This window comes from Perissodus microlepis, chromosome 23, assembly GCF_051167445.1.
Source record: "Perissodus microlepis isolate ML-2025 ecotype Zambia chromosome 23, ASM5116744v1, whole genome shotgun sequence".
NCBI classification, from domain to species: domain Eukaryota; kingdom Metazoa; phylum Chordata; class Actinopteri; order Cichliformes; family Cichlidae; genus Perissodus; species Perissodus microlepis.
The window spans coordinates 5,425,294-5,446,758 of NC_140482.1; the positions used below are offsets into that span (position 1 = coordinate 5,425,294).

The window sequence follows — 21,465 nt, forward strand, 5'->3', positions numbered from 1 at the left end:
TTACCCAACCCATCTCCCTGTGTGTGATTTTTTTTTAAATGCTGTTCATTTACATGACAAAAATATTTTTTTCACTTTATTCAAGCAAGCGGAAATTTGGACAATCTCAATTCAAGCTAAATTTGTAACACCTACAGAATATCTGAAGGTGGAGTTAGCCATGTACTTATGTAACACTTCCCTATATAAAGCTGGCTGCTCTTCAGTTGATAGCATTCAGCTATCACAGCTCCAATCACTAAGCTGTAAACATCTGCCAGAATCCATTTACCAGGTGAGTATTTTACATTTTATTTCAGTAATAATTTCAGAATCTCACTGTATTGTGAAGGTTAACATATCTTTAAAATGTAATTCTTAAAACCACCAGAAATCACTTATTTTTTTTCTTTCTTTCTTTTTATTGCACCTAAAAGCATAATTTTGTGGTGTTTTGATTTCTTTTTTGTTTTTTGACAATGGAAACTGTTGTTTAAAATTCTTTAACCTTGCCCCAATCAGATGCAGGTCAATTACCTGTTCAGGAACATTTTTCAAAATCATTGTGCAAGCCACTATTTTCATATATATTGTAAACTGAAGATCCCAGATATTTTAAAAGCTGATCTAATTATGATATTTGTACTGAACACTACACATTTTAACGCTGTATCTAAAACATTCTCCTGCCTCTACCATAAAACAATTGAAGCAGTCTTTCAATCTAACCTTCATATTTAGGAAAGCTACAAAACATGTAGTTATGCTATGAGAGAAAGGTTTTGAGAGTGTGAAGAGAAAAACACTGTATTGTGTTTATTTAAAATATTTGTAGTTATCTGTGTTTTTGCCTCTTTCCCTCCATCTGACAGCTGAGATAGGCTACAGTTAGACATGTGGTCAAAAAACGGAGGGATAGATGGTGTGGAATGAGGAATGAGGTGTGCATTATTAGAAATAATCACTCTTCAGGTTTGATTCCTCTGGTTAAACACAGGATGAAGAAGCTCATCATTGATGTGGATGCTGGGGTGGATGATGCTATTGCCATCATGATGGCCCTCTCCACACCTGATGTGGATGTTTTGGGGATCACCTGCTGCTATGGCAACACATCTGTGGAGAATGTCCTCAGAAATGTCCTTCGTGTCCTGAAAGTCTGCGACAGGCTGGACGTAAGTTTGTGTCACGCTGTACGAGAGCCCTTCTACATGAATATGTTCGTAGATATGTTCTTACATCCAGCGTATAATACTCATACAGATTCCAGTGTACCGTGGCTGCTCAAAGCCTTTGGTGGACCATGAAAACCATGCAGATAATTTCTTTGGATCAGACGGGTTTGGGGACGTTCCAGATCCACACGCACCAAGCCTGGATCTGGTGCAGCAGAAAAAAGCCGAACAGGCCATTATTGACCTTGTGAACGCAAATGATAAAGAGGTGAGTGTCTGCACCATTAAGCTTCTTACATGAATGAAAATTGAGAGCCTCATTTTCCTGTGATATGTGTACACTAAGAACGTTGTAGCTTACACAGGGGTTGGGTAAAAATGCTGTGTGGAGAAGTAGGTGATCTCAAAATACATGAATACATTTACCCACTTTTTGTAAATGGTTTGTGGTTCTGATCAAATGTTTTATTTAAAGGCCCAGTCACAGATTATTTCAGCAGACATGCCTTGAAGTTTTCCTAAAAAAATATGTTGACATTTAGCTAAAAATTGTTGAACTCCCACACATGAAATTGCATCACTTGACTAATAAAAACTTGTTTAACCAGAGCTAATGATTTAATTGCTTTTTCATGGTGACCAGAAAAATGGATGTAGACACAATGATATCATCTGTTGGTTATGGATTGCAAAGGGTACAATGCACGTGATGTGAAAGAAGCCAACTCGTTGCGAAGTATCACAAAGTTGCCAAACACACATAAAAAAGCATAAGTTGAAGCTTTAATGCAGTTTAAATTTGGGAAGTCATAAAAATTATCTGTCAGTTGTCATGAAGTTTCAAGTGCTTAATAGACAAACTGCACCACTGGGCCATCCCAAACCAGTTTAATTCTCAATTCATTCTAAACACATTTATCAATAATAATTATTTTAAAAACTTGATGCATATATATTAAGAATTTTTCAAGGAAAATTATTATTTTACATCTGAGGGTTTGTTTTCAGCTCAAAGGTTGGTTAGCGGGCAATAAAATCATCAATTCAACTCTGTCTCCTGCCTTCAGGTGATCCTCATATCCACTGCCCCCCTCATGAACCTGGCTGCAGCAGTGCAGTTGGACCCTTCCTTGCCTAAAAAGCTTAAGGCGCTCTACATCATGGGGGGAACCATTGAAGGTGGTCTCCTCACAGAGTATTTCCTCTGTCTCTCATTATCCATTCGTGATTTTAGTCTTATAAATATCTGATATATATGAGAATGAGTGTGTGACTGTGTTTGTTTCTGTGTGCAGCCAGGGGTAACGTCACAATATGTGGAGAGTTTAACTTTGTGTGTGACCCAGAGGCTGCTTACATCGTGTTGGACCGCTACACATGCCCAACCTACATCGCTACCTGGGAGTTCACCTGCTGGAACTGCCTGCCATGGGTGAGGAGGGAAACAAGCTGAACGAGGGCTTCAGTTCTGTTCCAATGAATAATGTCTGAACAGTTTTAAAGTTTGAAAGGATCTCTGCTAACACTGAGTTTGTGTATAAAGTGGTATTTGACAATATCTTACAGTCTTTTTTTCCCTTAGTCTTTCTGTGACACCTGGTTATCTGTACATACTGAAAAATCAGACTTTGTGGAAAAGATTTTACGCATCTCAAGACAGGTAAGAGTGTATTAATTGACACGAAGCATCAAGCATTTAAGTCTTAAGTCCTCACTTTGTACAAGAAAATAAGCTCCAGTTAACAATGAATTTAACCCATCTTCAGTATTGCGTAAATATGCTCGCAGCCCTTTTGCTTAAATCTTGGTGCCCCACTGGTGACAACTTACAGAATATTATAAGATGTCTAAATACCTCTGACATACTGTGTGAACAGAAGTGTGAACAGAAACATGAAGAATTTAATCCCTGTGACGCCTACGCCATGGCTGCAGCCATCAATGATGCAGTCATACCTAAGAGTGAAGAGGCAAGTGACTGCAACTTTTTTTGTCAGGTTACAATGTAAAACATCTTAGCTGAAATCATTGTTTAATGAATTCTTTTGTTACTCATTCAGGTTGCAGTGACGGTGGAGTTGCAGGGGATCTACACTCGAGGCATGATGGTGCTGGACCGCGACGAGAAGCTGAAAAAAGAACACAAAGTCTTCATCATGAAGAACGTCGACTTGGAGAAGTTCAAGGAAATGTTGATTAATGCAGTCTAAAAGAGTGATGCTGTACACTCTGAGGCCTGAGTGTTATGATTAATAACAACAAATAAAAACTTTTGTGTTGCAGTCTCACAAACCATGTACAACATTCATTAAGAAACAGTTTGTCCAGATTGGTGTTGAAGAAGTTGACCAGTTCTCAACTGTGTAGTAGTAAATAGAGTTAATGCTGTGACCCAAATGTATCTGCATAAATGATCAGTATTTATTCAGGTTTAGGTATATGCATTTGCAAAATAGTTTTATGTGTGGTCAAATTACTTTATATTTGTGTGTGGAATGAAGCGCATGCTAGTGAGTCCTCAAAAGTTACACACAAATGACTGCACACACATTTGTAAACCTTAGTTTATACTTGTGGATTATATTGTACACATTTGTCACGTTTTTGAGACATATTGCTCTCCATATGAGATGATACTACCACCACATTACTTATATCTTTATGTACATTTACAATGTAAACACAAAATATAATAAGAGACAAAACTGCAATAAGTACAGATTTTATTTGTCTGCATACATACAAATAAACACAGTAAAATAAATTTACAGTAAATGAAAAAAGGACCAGTAGCTCATGTGACTTAAGGGGTTTTGCAAGGCCAAGTTGCCCAAGATCATAACCCACCAACCTTAACTCCTGACCAATGAACCCTAACCCCTAGCCCATTAAACTTAACACCTTAACAGGCCACAGGCTATCAGCTTGATGTCTGTGCAAATCTGACAGGACAAAATGTCAGACTTTTGAAGCAAATGCAAGATAAAGTGACTGAAATGAACCAGGAAATGAAATTGGTACTTTTGCATTGTCTTATACATCAGGAGGTACTGTGTGAGTCAGCATTAAAAATTACCTGTGTTTTTGATGTTGTAACTAAAATAGTTAACATCATCAGAGTATGACTGCAGAATCGGAGCCAACTCCATGTACAGAATTCAGTCACAGAATTGGAACAAACATTTTCATTGTTGAAGTTTAACAAATCCAGATACAGATCAACTCTTGATATGATGATCACCTGTCTGCTGGCCTTCACATTTCCACTTCAGACCCTGAACCTAACTTTGAAGCACTCATATAAGTACACAACGGACTGGATTTCTGTCACTTATTGTCTTATCAGATGATCTTCTTATCTATTTGAGTGAGTGACTATCAAGGAACCAGATCTCACCTGCTCAAAGCTATAATTATTTGAGAAGTTCATTCACACACCCCTGTTCTCTGCTGGCCATCAGGGCGGGGGAGCTGGGAGGAGGTGTTGGTCGTCCGATTGGGATCTGGGATGCGGGGCCTCGCTGCTGCTGCGAGCCTGGGGCGGTCTGCTTGCCTCCACCCCTGGGGAAAGGGTAACATCTCCTGGGTCTAGGTGCCATTTCCCCCTCTAGGGGCGAGGGTACCTGGACCTGGGGTATAGAGTATGTTTGGGGAGTGTGATTGTGTGTACAGTGTCCATGTATGTCTATCCTTACGTTGGGTGAGTGCTGAGTATTTGTATATGTGTGCATGAGGGTGGGAATGCATGTTTGTGTCTGTGTGTGCCTGTTTGTCTGTGTCTATATGTCAGGTCAGGTCTTACACTCCACCTCTCTGGGAACTCCCAGGCCCTCCAAAGGCCTATCTCCCCTCACCACACTCCCTGCCGGTGACTGATGCCCTCAGGGGTCGGTGCGTTGGTGGTTCTTGGTGTCCGGGGCTGGGCGCTCAGGTATGTACCAGCTCACTCCCGGTGACTACTTGGCGGAGCCTGGCGCCTGTTGCTCGGTCAGGCCTCTTCCGGGGCAAAGGGGGCCCTCGGGCCTCTGGCCTCTGGGCCTGCAGCTCGGTTCACTCTGGCACAGCTGGCTGCCGGGAGAGCCGGTGGGCACGCCAGTGTAGCCCCCTCTGGCTTCTGCTCCGTGGCTACTGGGTGACCCCTCATCTGGGGCTCTCCTCAGCTCTTCCCAGGAGGGTGGCACGGATGCCCCTCCGGTGGTCCTCCTTGGGCTCTCGCACTCTGAGGCTTCTGGATGTCTGGAGCCTGGATCTCCTCCATGCCTGCTTCATGCCCTGGGGGACAGGCCTATGTCTCTCTATACATCCTCTAGCAGACCATTACATGGGGAAACCTTTTGAATACAAGCGCACTGATCCACACAGGTGTGCACACGGGTGTTCACTGTTCATAGACATAAACTACACCTTTATTGGCTGCTACCTCAAAGCACATTGTGCGCTGTCTGTCCTGCGTGATGCACAACAACATTCAATATTTAGTATTTACTGCTGTTTACACTTAGCTAGATTAATGCGATGGTGTTGTGTTTAGTATGTTGCTCTGTTGTTGTTTTTTTGCTTGTTTTCTCTTCTTTTTGTCTCAACAGGTGATCCAGGAGATTTTTTTTCCTCTTCTTTCTCTTTTTAAGTGCCCTTTCTCACTGTCCCTCTTCTCTTCTGTTTTTCTTTTCCTTCATCTTTCTTTCTCCCTTTCCTATCCCTCAGTCATGTCTGTCCCGTCTGCAACAACTGAAAATAAAATAAAATAAATAATAACAACAAAGGTCGATCAAATGGACCAATACGGCAAGGCCGTGATGATCCATTTGGCAAAGTAAATCCATTGGGTCTCCTTGTTGGTCTTCAGGCAACAATTCTGACGGCTAAAGAACCAAATGGGACAGGCAAAAAAAAAAAAAAGAGAGAAGTTCATTTTTATGCATGGATTTTACTCTGTGGCATGAAATGTGTGAGTTAAAGCTACATAAATCTTTCTGGTTTTAGTTATTAAAAGGTTTAATAATTGAACTCCAGTTATAAGACAGTTCACTTAAACAGCACTCAGCCACTTTTTAAATTACTAAATGTGGTCCCGCACTTTACAATAACACAGAGTTATTTCATTTTTGAATTAAATCATAAACGTGTAAGCAAAAATAAAGCTTTTCTTAAGTCTTCCTCAAAACCGTATGAACCGGTCTTTATGTTTGGTTATTTTCCACCAAAATCTCCTCATGCAAACATGTAAAAACTCAGATTGTGGTGGAGCAGTCGCTCATTTTATATTGGATTCCAGATGGCAAAATAAATAAATTAAATTAAAAAGTAAAGTTAAAGAGCTTCATGCATTTCTGCAATATAATCCAATTAATAACTCAAAAAAAGAGATAATGTCCTAGCAGAAAATAATAAGTGCATTTTCCTTTTTTTAATTCATTCATTCATTCATTTGCTTATACACTGTACCATGGCAGCAAGATATTAACAAACACAGGTTTACTGTTAAGTGTGAGTGCCAAAATATACTGAAGGATGACCTTTCACACCTGCTGAATCAAGTGTCAAGAATGCAGTTTGGCACAGCCTGTAATAATCATGAGTTAACACACATTTTCACAATCATGCTTCAGCCCTGCAGCGGTTTGTGTTGAACAGCAGTTTGTAGGAAATGTCGTTGAGATGCCAAACACCAACAGACACGTACAACCTGATCCTCAAGTTCACTCTTGCTTCTCATAAGAGTAAGAAATAGAACCCTATTACAATAGCATATTGTAGCAATAGCAGCAGCTTTTTGTTGAGTGTCCTCAGACTAAACTCCACTGCAGAGGTGAAAAAGTTACATTCAGGTTTTGGCAAATGAGGTGAACACAAACAAATTCTGTGGTGGTCAAATGAGCTTGAAGTCTGTCTTTATGTAGGAATGAGTTCAGTGTCCAATATTTCAGCAGTTCAGCAGCCTGATGGCTTGTGAAACTTTCCCAGAATCTGCCGGTGCAGGTCCGAATGCTCCTGTACCTTCTGTGTGACAGCTGGAGCATGAAGGATGTCTGGCCAGGATCAGAGAGGATCCTCTGGGCCTTCCTTCTAAAGCGCTGTCTGTAGACGTCTTGGATTGCTGGCAGTTCAGACCTGGTGATTGTTGCGCTTCTCTGACCCCCCTCCTTAAAGCTTTGCAGACCAGAGCATTACAATTGCCATACAGGGTTACCAGACAGGCAGACAGAATACTCTCGATAGAGTGGCGTATCATGCTAATGAAAGATGCCCTAATATATTTATATACGCTCTTCAACAATGAACTTAAAAGTTGAATGAAACAATGATATATATAATGCAGTCTGCACCCCATGTGTTGTGTTCTTATCTTTATAATATAACCAAGTTGTTTTCTATCTAAATGAAGTGTAGTTGTTTTTCAAGCACCAAAGTGCCACAGTCCTCTTAAAACCATCAACATCTTCGTCCTTTCTGTTTTTAAACTCAGTTATTGTTAAATACACCTGGGGAAAATCTGACAGCAGGAAGTTTGAATATTGCTGCTCTTGCATAAGATCACTATAAACAAAGAAGAATGTACCAAAGCTTTGAGGATAGTGGCCATGGATAAAAATTGGCAACAACAACTTGTTAGTCGGTATGTTGAAGTTTGGGTTTCTCTGGATCGCTAATCAGATGATCTTTTTATCTGTGTAAGCGAGTGACTGCCAAGAATCGAGACCTCAGACGCTCAAAGCGCACGTTCTACCAAGATAAGAAGAAAAAAATGTAACTGCTATGGCTCAGGAACAAGTCAAAATTCAGCTGCATAAGGAGATGCTGATGTGCAGATTCCCAAACTTCATGATGAGCCTGGATGGAATTATAATGTTGAAAGTTGAGCTTTAGTCAATAAACAGCATCCACACATGTGTTGTTATGGTCCCATTAGGAGAGGGCTAGGGTTGCCAACTATCCCATTTTAGCCAGGAGGTCTTGTATGATGAGCAAAAATTGGTTCCCTTAGTCAACCTTAAATCTCTGTATATTTACACTGTATATTTACATTGTACCCAGCTGGTTGTGCATTGTGCTTCTGGAATGCCAGAGTGTCCCTTATTTGATAGTTAAAAAGTTCATCTGTGAATCTATTTGGCCTGTATGAAAACTGAAAAGGATCAAGTGTAGCAGGCAGTGAAGATGTGATGTGAGCTTTGACTTTACACTCAAAGCACTGAATAACGATAGAGATGAGTGCTACTGGGTGACAGTCATTCAGTTAGCTCACATTAGGTTTGTTTGGGACAGGGATGATGGCCGTCCTCTTAAAGTATGAGAAGACTACAGACAAAAACAGGGAGAGGTTGAAGATGTCTGTGAAGACAGCTGCCACTTCATGTGTACATGCTTTGAGAGCACGACCTGGGATGTTATCTGGTCGGGGAGCTTTCCGTGTGTTTACCTTTTAAAGGTATTTACACACATCTGCCTGAGGGATCTGAAAAGGACAGCTGTCCTCCTCTGACAGAAATATAGATATATATTGCAAATCTTGCATCAGCTGGCAAACCCACAAGTGATGTGATGCAGCTAAGGACAATGGATAAGTATAAACGCTGGAAAGAACAACTTATCAGTTGGTATATTGAAGTTTTGGTTTCTCTTAGTGTCTAATCAGACCATCTTTATCTTTATCTATCTGTATAAGCGAGTGGCTGTCACGAACCCAGACTTCACTTGCTCAAAACTCAAATCTTCCAAAGTAAGAATAAAAAAATATTATGGAAGAAATTAATTTGTATGCTGTTAAAAACCCAATTCTTTGATCTTCAGGCTGAAGGAAGAACAACACTCTGTGTTTAAATGCTCAATCAACAATCTCTTTAATCAATACAATTCTCTTTATTCCATGCAACACTTTGAGCAAACTTTGATGTGCACACTGCAAAAATGGCTAGTCTACATTTAGGAAAAAAATACTACATTTGATACAAAAAGCACTGAAAACAAGTGAAATTATCTGTCCATGCAGCAAGTTTATTTTACTTAATAAGAAATCTTGAAATAAGATTTTTTTTAATCCAGAAATAAAAGAACACATTTGAGAATTGAAGAGGGTTAAAATAAGTTTTAAAAAGCTCAATTTTAGATAAAAGTACTTGATATCAAGTCCCAAAAGTAAGTTAAATATGCTAAATTACAGGTTTTTTAATGTTTTGAATTTGTTAGGATGCCTGGGTCGTTGACCCAGAGGTTTGAGTTTATTATATTATTTATCATTTCTAGTCTTTGGTTTCTTTGAGTTCGGTCTTATGGTTTATGCCTCTGTGTAATCTTTAGTTGCTGTCTCCCCTGTCTGCTATATCCCCGTGTTTAGTCAGTGTCTGTGTCTGCCCTGGTCCCACGTCTCTGTTCCCTCTGTTGTAGTGCCTGCCTGTGAGTCTGTGTCTGTAAGTTCAGTCTGTGTTATGTTTCCTGTTTTACTTTGAAGGTCCATGTCTTATGTTAATGTATCTGGTTTTGCTTCCCCTGTTTCGTTAGGCCTGATTTGCCCCAGCTGTGTGTCCCTCCTGTTACTCATTCCCTGATTGCTCCCTCTATGTATTTAAGCCCTGTGTTTTCATCTGTCTGTGTTGCGATCTACTCCTGTCTGTCTGTCTGTGTTTATTTTGGAGTCTCAGTTTTGTTACTTTTTGAGTTTAGCATTAAAGCTGTTTTGAAGTACACTCTTGCCTCCGAGCGTCTGCACTTTGGGTCCTATTCCTGCCTGCACGCAGCCTTTACGCGACAGAATTCTTACTTGCAGCAAATGAATGCACTGCAATGAGAAAAATAGTTCTAATACTATGAAAAACTACTCAATATTAGTGAAGTATGATTAATTTGTTTCTTGATTCAGGTTGGCTTATTTTAAAATATAGCCTAATCCATATTAAATCCAAGCAAAAAATGAACCAGGAAATTAAACTGGTATTTTTGCATTGTATTATACAGCACCGCGTGGGTCAGCGTTAAAAATTACCCGTGTTGTTGATGTTGTAACTAAAATAGTTAACATCATCGGGGTATGACCGCAGACTCAGAGCCAACTCCATGTACAGAATTCAATCACAGAATTGGAACAAACATTTTTATTGTTGAAGTTTAACAAATCCAGACACAGATTGACTCTTGATGTGATGATCACCTGTCTGCTGGCCTCACATTTCCACTTCAGACCCTGAACCTAACTCATATAAGTGGACAACTGGATTTCTGTCACTTAACAAGAAAAAACCTGCAGATAAAATAATTAAACTAAAAGCGAAATGGCAATGTCACTTTACAAACAAGTACAAACTTTTACATCAACAGTTCATCTGTTGGTATATCTGTGTTGAAGTTTCAGTTTCTCGGGATGTCTTATCAAATCTTCTTATCTGTTTGAGTGAGTGACTGTCAAAGAACCAGATGTCACTTTCTTAAAGCTCAAATTATGTGAGAAGTTCATTTTTATGCATGGATTTTACTCTGTGGCATGAAATGTGTAAATTAAAGCTACATAAATCTTTCTGTTTTTAGTTATTAGAAGGTTTAATGATTGAACTCCAGTGAGCAGACTGTTCACTTAAACAGCACTCAGCCACCTTTTAAATTAATAAATCTGATCCCACACTTTACAATGACACCAAGTTATTTCATCTTTAAATAAATCATATACGTGGAAGCAAACAATAAAAAGGGAAAGTGTTCCTCAAAACAGTTTTTTTATGTCCAGCCAAAATCTCCTCATGCAAACATGTAAAAACTCAGGTTCTGGTGGAGCAGTCGCTTGCTTTATAATGGTGAAAAAATAACATTAAATTTAAAAAATAAAATTAAAAAAATACTTAAAGCTTTTCTGAAATATAATCCAATTAGCTGACTTCTTAAAAAACACATAATGTCCTAGCAGAAAATTATCAATGTATTTTCCTTTTTTAATTCATTTGCTTATATTTACACTGTACTGTGGCAGGAAGATGTTAGCAAACACAGGTGTATTGTCAAGTGTGAGTGGCAAAATATGCTGCAGGATTACCTTTCACACCTTCTCGAATCAAGTGTCAAGAATGCAGTTTGGCAGAGCCTGTAATGGTAATGCATTAACACACTTTTTAACAGTCCCACTTCAGCCCTGGAGGAAGTGTCATTGGGATGCCAACCACCAACAGACACGTCCAACCTGATCCTCAAGTTAACTCTTGCTTCTCATAGGAGTAAGAAATGCCCCCCTATTACAATAGCACCTTTTTGTTGAGTGTCCTCAGACTAAACTCCACTGCAGAGGTGAAAGAGTTAAATCGAGGTTTTTGCTAAAGATGTAACCACACAAGTTCTGTGGTGATCAAATGAACATAAAGTCTGACTTTATGTTGGGGTGAGCCTCTTTCATTAAGACACATGCACCTGTTTTAGCACAACTCTGTCTCTGGGGGAAGGTGGTGTATCATGCTAATGAAAGATGTCATAATGTTTTTGTACATGCTCTTTAACAATGAACCTAAAAGTTGAATGAAACCACGATATTTGTATTGTAATCTGCACCTCATGTGTTGTGGTGGTACTTTTAAGAAGTACCAATGTGAAAGTTAGTGAAGTTAGTCCCCTCAGTGTTGTCCATTGTCCAACATTTCAGCAGTTCAGTAGCCTGTAGTGGTGTGCGATACTGCATATTTTGGTACTGATCCGATACCAAGTAAATTCGGGCCAGTATCGCCGATACCAATACCGATACGATACTTTTCAATAAATGAGGTGGATGCCTCACTGAATTGCTAAATCGCAATTAATTTTCATGACCTTAAGTGTTTTTTGTGATGTTTCTTTTGGCATTATTAATTAGTTAAAACCCAGGACATAATTAGGAGAAATAATTTATTTATAATTAAATAAAAAATGTTTTATTATTGTGGTCACCCTGCAACATTCACAAAGGGCAAGGGATTCTGGGTAATCCTTAGAATAATGGAGGATTCCTGCGAGGTAAGGAATGCGCAAATGTCGTGGGGAGGAAAAATCATATCGCAGGCTGTTAAAGTAATACAGTCTGACCCGATTATTTCTGTTGTTTATACATCATTTGTTGCGGGTCATTTCTCCAGTCTTTATGTAGAATTGAGTGCATGTTTAGGTGAGATTTCTTTATTGGGAAGAGAGGAAACAAAATGGGAGCATAGTTAGCTAACTCTGTTGTTGCTTTCCCGTTTAGATTTTGTGCTGATTGCCCACGACATTAAAAAGAGAGCATTCTAACCATTGCCTTTTTGTTGTGAATGCAGGTATGTGACTGTGCCACACTGTTTAGAGAATTCACATTGTTTCATGTACAGCTTTAAAATATATTTCTATATTCCTTTCATTTGGGAAATTTAACATGCAATGTTAATGGTGTTGAGGTTTTTCTATTTTGGTTGTATAAATTTACCACTATACGATCACACTGCAAGTGGAAATGTAATCCTAAGAATAATGGAGGATTCCTGCGAGATTTTGTGCTGATTGCCCACGACATTAAAAAGAGAGCATTCTAACCATTGCCTTTTTGTTGTGAATGCAGACCAGAGAAGACACTACACAGAGGTCACATGTACAGCTGGCAGCAGGAGGGCTGCAGCCGTTGAATGTAGGCTACTGTTACAGCAACCGTGTGATCACTGTAAGGGTGGACAGCGCGAGGCTCGGGGTGAGCCGGAGGCTGGCGCGCCAGCAGGATCTGCCAAGCTGGAGGCGGAGGTCGAGGTGCGTGGGGGTCCTGCCACACCTGAAGGTGGCATGCTGTCCACTTCGGCACGCAGGCTGCATGGTCCCCAGCTCACTTCCACGCCTGCTGCGCCGCCGCTGCTTGCGATATGGGTGGCCATCAGGCTAGCTCCGGTGCGTCCGCTGGAGGCGCGGGCAACCGCCAGAGTGGACACTTCCCCATCGCTGGGCTGGGGCGTGGGGCACCGATGGTCCGGGCCGATTCCCTCTGCTGCTCGCGGGGTGAGGTGAAGCGGGCGATGGGGGTATGTGGCAGGGCGTGTTCTGCGATGCCGCTGCAGGTTTGGCGGTGGTGATGTGTACGGCTGCCAGCGGGAGAGCTGCAGCCGTTGAATGTACGGTTACAGCAACCGTGTGATTATTGTGAGAATTAATTATGAAAATGCCATCGGGTCTGCCGTGGTGGCGATCTTTTTTTTTTTAATCTTAAGTGCACGCAAACCAGTAAACAAATTAAAACAAATACTGTTGATAAACTATAATACAAAAAAATCACAATTAAAATTCTCAACAACAAAAACAAAAAAATATATATAATTAATATGTAAACAACTTAACAACCCCCAAAGTGTCTAAGTCACGTGACGTGTCAGTGCAACACCGAAACATAAAAGTGGGGGAGAGGGAGCAAAGTGCTCTCCGCTGACACAGGAGCGGTGAGTCCAGCGACCTGGTTGTTTTGTTTTTGCCGAAAGCACAGCATAGCAAACAAGCAGAACTCAAAGTAAAGAATCGATCTCACCAGGCTAGTATCGATCAGATACCAATGCCGACTTGGGATCGATACTATCGATATTTGGATCGATCCACCCACCACTAGTAGACTGATGGCTTGTGAAACTGTCCCTGAATCTGCTGGTGCAGGTCCAGATGCTCCTGTACCTTCTGTGTGACAGCTGGAGTGTGAAGGATGTCTGGCCAGGATCAGAGAGGATCCTCTGGGCCTTCCTCCTAAAGCGCTGTCTGTAGACTTCTTGGAAGGCTGGCAGTTCAGACCTGGTGATTGTTGTGCTTATCTAAGCCAAATGTATGCAAATACCTGAGAGCCATGAAATGGGGCTACTGCCACATTACATGTATATTTATTTACATTTGCAATATAAATTTGATGATGATAAAAAAACATGAAGACTCTTTAAAAAGTACAGATTTTATATATATATACAAATAAACAATTACAATAAATGACAAAGGGATTGATAGCTCATTTCAGTCAGGGAGTTTTGTGAGGCCAAGTTGCCATGTTCACATTGTGCAATTGCTAAATCCTTAGAAACAAACCCTAACCCCTAACCCATTCATCCTAACATCCTAACACTTACGCCATAATTGCAACAGGATATCAGGATGATGACCATGACAACGAATGCTACAAGAATTGTAAAATATGAAAATGCTACATTGTTGCTTTCAAAGTAATTAACTACAAGCGAAATAGAAACAGCACTTCACATAAAGTTAAAAGGCGTTGTTGAATAAATAGTGATAAACTTTAGATTTGATCACTTATCTATTTATATGTGTAGCATAATTCAGGGGATAAAGTGTACAGTGTTCAGATACTATCAAGTGATGATGAGAACTTGTTCCCATTAGTTCTGATGTGCACGCATATTACTGGAGATACTTGCTAAGTTCCTAATGACAATATAATGTCATCCCACAGTCTGCTTACATCCTCAACCTTTACTTTCTAAACATTAAAACATCTTTTGGCTATATTAGATAGCATAAGTCAAAGCTGAACTCAAGCTGTTGCATTTAGTTTTGTAGCATACAATCTCTGCTCATCCTGTGAGGTTAAACTGACCCCCTTTGACCCTCTTTTGGTTGTCATTCCCATAATCTAGTCACAGTCCAGGCTAGATAAAGCAGCAGTTGCAATACATAAATGGAATATCTCAAAGACGAATATAGTTTTTGCTCAGTTTTTAATTCAATTCAATTATATATATTAGCACCAAATCACAACAAAAGTCGCCTCAAGACATTTTACATTTCAAGGTAAATACCCTACAACAATACAAAGAAAACAGAGAAAACTCCAACAATTATATTTAGGGAAGGTGACAGTAGGAAGGAAAAACTCCCTTTTAACAGGGAGAAACCTCCAGCAGAACCAGACTCAGGGAGGGGCAGTCTCCTGAATCCAAACTGGAAGCTGGTTCCACAGAGGAGGGGCCTGATCCCTCAATACAGCTCCATAACTAAGAAGGTCAAACAGCATCTCTAGTTCCTGCGGAAGCTGAGAAAAGCCCATCTCCCTCCATCTATTCTCCCCACGTTCTACGGAGGGACTATCGAGAGCGTCCCCAGCAAGGTAGCTGCACCGTATTGGATTGCAATACCCAGCAACGGATAGTGAGAGCAGCTGAGAAAATCATTGGAGCCTCTCTCCCCTCCATCACGGACACTTATAGCACCCGCTCCATCTGCAAAGACCCCTCACACCCCTTACTCCAAGATACTTTTGGCACAACAGATTAGATAAAACTTTATTAATCCCTCGTGTGGGTTCCTCCGGGAAATTCAGTAGTCAGTATTTTGCACATTTCCATTGCACTGTCTTGTGTCTGTATCATCGTGATATGTCTAATGTTGCACTAGCTTGTCTTGTTTTTTTGCAATTTTTGCACATTGCACTTTACGTAGTCCTGTGCTGATTGTCTGTCATATGTTATATGTAGCACCAGGGTCTTGGAGGAACCTATTTTCATTTTACTCTGTACTGTACCACTGTACATGATTGAAATGACAATAAAACGCCACTTGACTTGACTTGAAAGCTGAATGCTCTTTCTCATTAAATTTATCTGCTAGATAAAAGTCCAGCTACTTTATTTCCCATTGAGAGAAAAAAAATATGCACACTGAGAGATGGAGAAAGGTGTGAGAAAGACAGCAGAGGAAGATGGTAAGTAATTTTCAAAGGTTATAACTGTACATTTGAGAGAAACATTTTATCAGCTGGAAAATTAACTCATACACATAATGTGATTAAATTGTGTTTTTTGTGAAACATCATGCAAAATTTTGTGTTATTCAAAGACTGCATGGAAATATTGTACCAGGCAGTTAGATACAGTTGAGTGCACACAAAACTAGTTCGTTTGCAGAACTGTGGTGAAGATTACAGTGATGCACAATTGGACTGGTACAGAGCAGGCTTTGGTGTTCATGGTCATTAGGTTAAATCCTGAGTAGGAAACATCTACATCTAGGACCTGGCGTCCACATATGTGGACATCACATTTTGGGTTATTTAGACCAAAATACTCAATACAAAATTTTGCTCTACAAGGGCCTGATATCCACTTACTAGGACATTATACTGCTACTGTTCTATCGAAATTTTATAATATCCTCATGTGGCTCTCATTTTTCTTAGAGACAAAAATTAGGTAAAAAAAACAAATCTGGTAATTCTTTGTTTTTACATTCATCAGGACCCAATCAGCCCAAATATCAAAGAGAAATTAAAAATGCATGTCGTGGAAGAGTTCGTGTCTTAGGAGGTTAAAGTGACGGTGCTGATTACATTCACACACTGAATCCTACATTTAATACTTCTTCACACAGCCCTTCTCCATTAGTATCTACTCGAGTCAACTCAACACCAATTTAAGGGTTTTCTAATAGGTGGCAGCACCTGGTACAAAGTCCTTTTTTAGCACCTATTGAGCCAGGGTTCCAAGGCAATCCAAAAATGTGGCGTCGTCAGACTGCGTGTCACTCAGTGAGCGATGAGAGCGTGGGATAACAAAAGAGTTTGAGATTACAGAGGAGCGGGCATCAATGCACTCAGTGAAATGGATGACAGCAAGTGATTTATTCACTTTTGTTACTGTCAGAGCACTTCACACCAGTATCACTGATGGACTTTTAATCTTTTCTGAAAACTTAAGAGATGCTGAGAAGATGTTCCTTGGAGCTACCTTCATGTGTGCATTTCTGTTACTGTTACAAGGGGAAAAAACTGCAGATGAAGTAATTCAACTACAAGCAAAATAGCAGCTGCACTTTGTATAAAGTTAACCTTTTTTTTTGCAAAAATATGTACTTTTTGCTCTGGGAATGTTGATTAAATAGTGATAACATTTTAACATGCCTATTTTACCTTTCCATCTGCTCTTACCAACAGCCATTTATGAAAAAATAAAATTAATATTAAGCAGAACTGAGTTGAGTTTATTGGTGCGGCATTTGGGAAAATCTGCTTCTCACTCCTGGCATTTTGAATGAGGCCACGCTGACGTGCACACAGAGAAAGGCAAACATCCCATAATTATTGAAATTACTTGAATGATTTCTTTAATGCGTGCAGGCTGGATATGATATATTTTCTTAAATAAAATTACATTTTTATGGACTTTAAGATAAATTTTCTACATTTAGGGCTATTTATTTATCCCTACTGGTAACATAACTTTCATAAAGTTAATGAGACTACATTAATTTTCCATTTTATTTAGAACATCACAGGATAGCACGATGACTATTTTACCCTTTTTTGCTTTGTATCAACAGTATGAACTGATGGGACACACTGAACACATCTGCTAAGATCTTCCAGCCTTTGTAATAGTCACTCTTCATTTACACAGAAAGCAAAAGCATCAGCGATGCTTCAGCGAGTTTCTCAGTTGTGATTGCAACTGCAACAGCGACACCGTGAGACTGAAGCATGTTACTACAAAAGCAATCCAGAGAACAAAAACGCTGCTGCTGCTGGGAGCTTTAAACTAAACTGTGCTGAACCTGTGCCAGCACATAAAACTGAGGCACCTTAAGTTAAAACCTTTTATTGAAAGTGCTTTGGAATGTACACTTTTAGAAAAGAAAAGAAAGAAAATAAGTTTGCATCCCATGTTTCTAACTTAACTTTTTTTTTCCTTCTTCAATAAGCAGAATCTGATTATTTTTTTAAGAAAACTCAAAGAAACAAAGCAAACTCATCAGAAACAAACCTCTGTGTTTATATTACAACCTGCCAGAGCCATATTTACAAATCATACAAAAAAACAACAGTAAAAGCTGCGTCTCATCCCCACCCCCCATCGTTTCGGTCACCAGTCTGAACACATCACCGTTAACGGACTTTGTAGCCACAGCTCAACATCACAGCCAAACAGAAAATCAAGAGAGAGCTGAGCAGTGTCACCCAGCTCAGCATCAATCAACCAGTTTACCAAGAGTCCACCAGAGGTCCCTCTCAGCCAAATCCTGTCTGACAGCAGCTGGACGTGGAGTCATTGTCACGTAGAGATGAGCTGAAAACAGATTTTGCGTCAGCCTGGAGCCAGCTAGTGTCCAATCTCAGAGGCAAGCCTGTCCTACATGACTCTGTACTTGTAAAAAGAGCAGAGACCCCGAGTGAAGTTCCAGCCCAGAGATATGGAGAGGATGTAGAGGAGGCCGAGCAAAGCAAAGGGGTAGAGCAGCACCACGGTGTTCTTCAGGAAGGGTAGAGCTGTGAGGATTGAAAGAGAAGACTCTTTACATGAACCACTGATAGCAAGAACTGCAATCACACTGAAACACAAACTACATTTCTCTCAAGGTATACGTGCTCCATGGTGATCATGCTGCTTTATAGCCACAAAGAAAATGAATCTCTGATAAGTTAAACCCTTCTCACTTTACTTTAGCGAAAAAACCTGTAGATGTGTGTAAATTCAAAGTTTAGTCTGCTGCACTTGTGTCAATGTCACCAAATGGCCACTAGATGGTAGCAAAATCAAGATCACATTTTAGTGCTGTATTACATTTTGTTATTGCACATCTAAGCCCATAAAATACTAATAATGTTGAAAATTAGGGCTGATTGGACTTTGTAAATTATAGCAAAATTATAGTTGTTAAGTTACAAAAATTTATGAAACATTTTCATGCGCAGTAGAAAATGTTATGCTACTTTTCTGATCACCTTTTGGCGTTAATCACCAATTTACAGCAGCTTTTTAGTGATAACAAGGTGACACATTGTTGGAGAAATCAACAGTCAGTATTTTCACAGATTAAGACTAAGAAAATCAACAAATGATGAACCTGAAAATTCATAAATTAAAAAAAATAAGATTTTTTTTTCATTTCTAATGTAACTAAGATATAATGAAATTGAATTTTCAGCAATAAATCAAAAACAGATTAAAAAATGCATGCAGCACACCAGTTGTGTGCATTATGATGTGCAGGGTACTTACCGTTGTACCCTAAGAAGGTTATGTAGAGATAATAACCAATAGCAATCAACCATAGAGTGTTTCCGACAAAATATCCCAAGAACCAATCTGAACTTATCATCACAAGATCTAAAAACACACAAGAAGAGTCATCAGTGCTGTAATGCATCTATGGAGAAATTATCAAGCCTAAATATTAGCAACTGCCATGGTACAAAATTAAAGAAATAAGAAATGAAAAAGAGAAATGTAGTGAAGCAAGAGCATCATAAACATTTCTTTAGCCCTTTAAATTTTATTTTAACTGTACTGACAAACATTTGTTGGTTTGAATCAGATGATTTAATTTCACACATGCTGATTAAACTCATACAGATCTACAGGCTACTCACGGTTGATGAAGAAAAGTTGCAGGAAGTGCAGGATGACTAAAAGCGGGTAGAAAGCATTGAGGTGAACGTCAAATGCGTAGCCCCACTCCACGTCAAAGTTTCTGCTGGGTTGTTTCAGCAGGTACCTGTTGGTGACCACCCTGGAGAAGAACACATAAGATTTGGCATGCAGTAAAGAACAAACAATACGCCTTAATTAGAGTAAATAAGAGGACATCTCATTAATTTATTCAATGCTACTGCTCACCACATTATAGTTGATATGAGCAGACCGACTCCTATACAGTCAACAAAGACGACCCAGAGCAGCAGCTTCAGCGTCTCCACGACTCCCATTTCCAACACAAGACCGAAGCCTATTGTTGACACTGCACAACAACACAGGGAGTGTTTAGGTACCATAGCAGAGAGCCAACATCGGGGTTTCACTGGCAGGACAAGTGATTGTTTAAATGTAGTCAAACAGATTAGGTTAGAAGTAAAATTCACAAATATCCTCATCAAACCTTGACCACAGTGCTCTTTAATTATTTAGGGAATGAGTATTGACTTACCACATAGCCAGATACTGAGCAGGACCAGGAAAGCAGGATCATCTCTGGCCCACTGATCTTTAGTTTGTTTCCTGTACTGGAAGTTGCGATACACCCTCTGAGGAGAGGTAAACAGGTAAAGCATCTGCCACAGGGCGAACTCAAAGTCCATTTGTCTGAAATGAAGCAGTCGCCGCAGATACTTGTAGCGCTTTGCACCCGCTGTGTGGCGTGCAGCGTCCCTGGAAGCCAGGGCACCGTTGCTGTTTGTGGTTGGCAACATGGTGCTGAAAATCAGATGAGAAGAGTGAAAAGTGAAAAGGACTCTAACCTGAGACAAAATTAGGATGAATTTATAACTATACTGTATTATGCCATTTTATGCCTACTGGCAAAGCTTCCAGAGCAAGGATGGATGATTTACATGCATTTCCACTCGTTTTTATTACACCTGACATGCTCTGTGTGATACATTTGTCATATAAATGTGCTTAAATGCTTAGTATGAAGGATTTGGTGCGTGATTGTAAAATTGATAAGGAACCCACAATAAAGCCATTTTGGAAAACCATGGACAGCCATAGAGAAGTTCATCAAACTTAACTCCTAGACACGATGCCCTACAGCGTAGTGTAAGTTATATATAAGCTGTACCTTAGCTGTCAATTCAGGTTTCAAATTTGACACATAGTCCTGCAAAGCAAACTTGTACACTATATCTTCTTAACCTGTAATATTATATATGTCCTACAGCAAGTTGTGATTGATAAGCATTCTTGGCTTTCTTCAATAAAAAACAACTGCTTAAAAAGAACAGCACAGAAGCAGCTATCTGGTGCATTTTCACTAAGTTGGATCAAACATCTACACATTATGTAAAGTCATCTCATACGTATCAATTAAATAGGACACATACTAAATAATAATAGTGACTTCCTGCATAAACACTGATATGTTTTAATCTCCTTGTCGCTTTGTTTGCTAGCAGACACAGTTAGCACGTTGCTAGCTACTTTAATAAGACGAGACGGCCCGTTAAGTCTCACCAGCAATAACCATAACGCAAATTGAACAGTAGCTATTTAGTTTTTTGGTAAACGACTGAAATTCCTCACTTAAAGACAAAATTACCTGTTTCTCTTGTAGTCCTTCACATGAGAAAGCCCAAACTACTGCTCGTTTTCTGTAGCTGTTTGCATATGATGCTTCCTGAACTGTCGCGAAAATGCACACGTAGATAGTTCCGGTAACGTTCCCTTCCTCATGGGAAATGTAGTCAAAGGTGAAGTTTGAACTTTCATACGGTGAGAAAGTCTCCAGTGTGGCAATTTAAAACGCCTTGTAGTTATCAGTGGGTTTTTTGTTTGTTTGTTTGTTTTGTTTTGTTTTGTTTTTTCCCAAAACACAGACCAGTATATCATTACTTTGTTCCATATTATTAATACATTTTATATCCACAAGATAA

The 21,465-nt window shown here is 39.6% G+C and overlaps 2 protein-coding genes across 2 annotated transcripts; one reads left to right on the forward strand and one right to left on the reverse strand.

Annotated features, from left to right (window-relative positions):
• The first annotated feature begins 219 nt into the window (after window positions 1-219).
• LOC146360844 (nucleoside hydrolase-like) lies at window positions 220-4,455 on the forward strand. Its single transcript, XM_084922629.1, has 8 exons — window positions 220-274; window positions 977-1,154; window positions 1,243-1,422; window positions 2,222-2,333; window positions 2,450-2,586; window positions 2,737-2,814; window positions 3,032-3,124; window positions 3,215-4,455. Exons 2-8 carry the CDS (start codon window positions 978-980, stop codon window positions 3,362-3,364), a joined length of 927 nt encoding a protein of 308 aa, XP_084778755.1. The 5' UTR covers window positions 220-274; window position 977; the 3' UTR covers window positions 3,365-4,455.
• Window positions 4,456-17,679: 13,224 nt separating this feature from the next.
• On the reverse strand, window positions 17,680-21,240 carry unc50 (unc-50 homolog (C. elegans)). Its single transcript, XM_084922167.1, has 6 exons — window positions 21,132-21,240; window positions 20,022-20,287; window positions 19,715-19,835; window positions 19,468-19,607; window positions 19,097-19,204; window positions 17,680-18,363 (listed from the first exon to the last, which is right to left on the reverse strand). The coding sequence occupies exons 2-6, from the start codon at window positions 20,281-20,283 to the stop codon at window positions 18,227-18,229; spliced, it is 768 nt and encodes a 255-aa protein (XP_084778293.1). The 5' UTR covers window positions 20,284-20,287; window positions 21,132-21,240; the 3' UTR covers window positions 17,680-18,226.
• Between the last annotated feature and the right edge of the window lie 225 nt (window positions 21,241-21,465).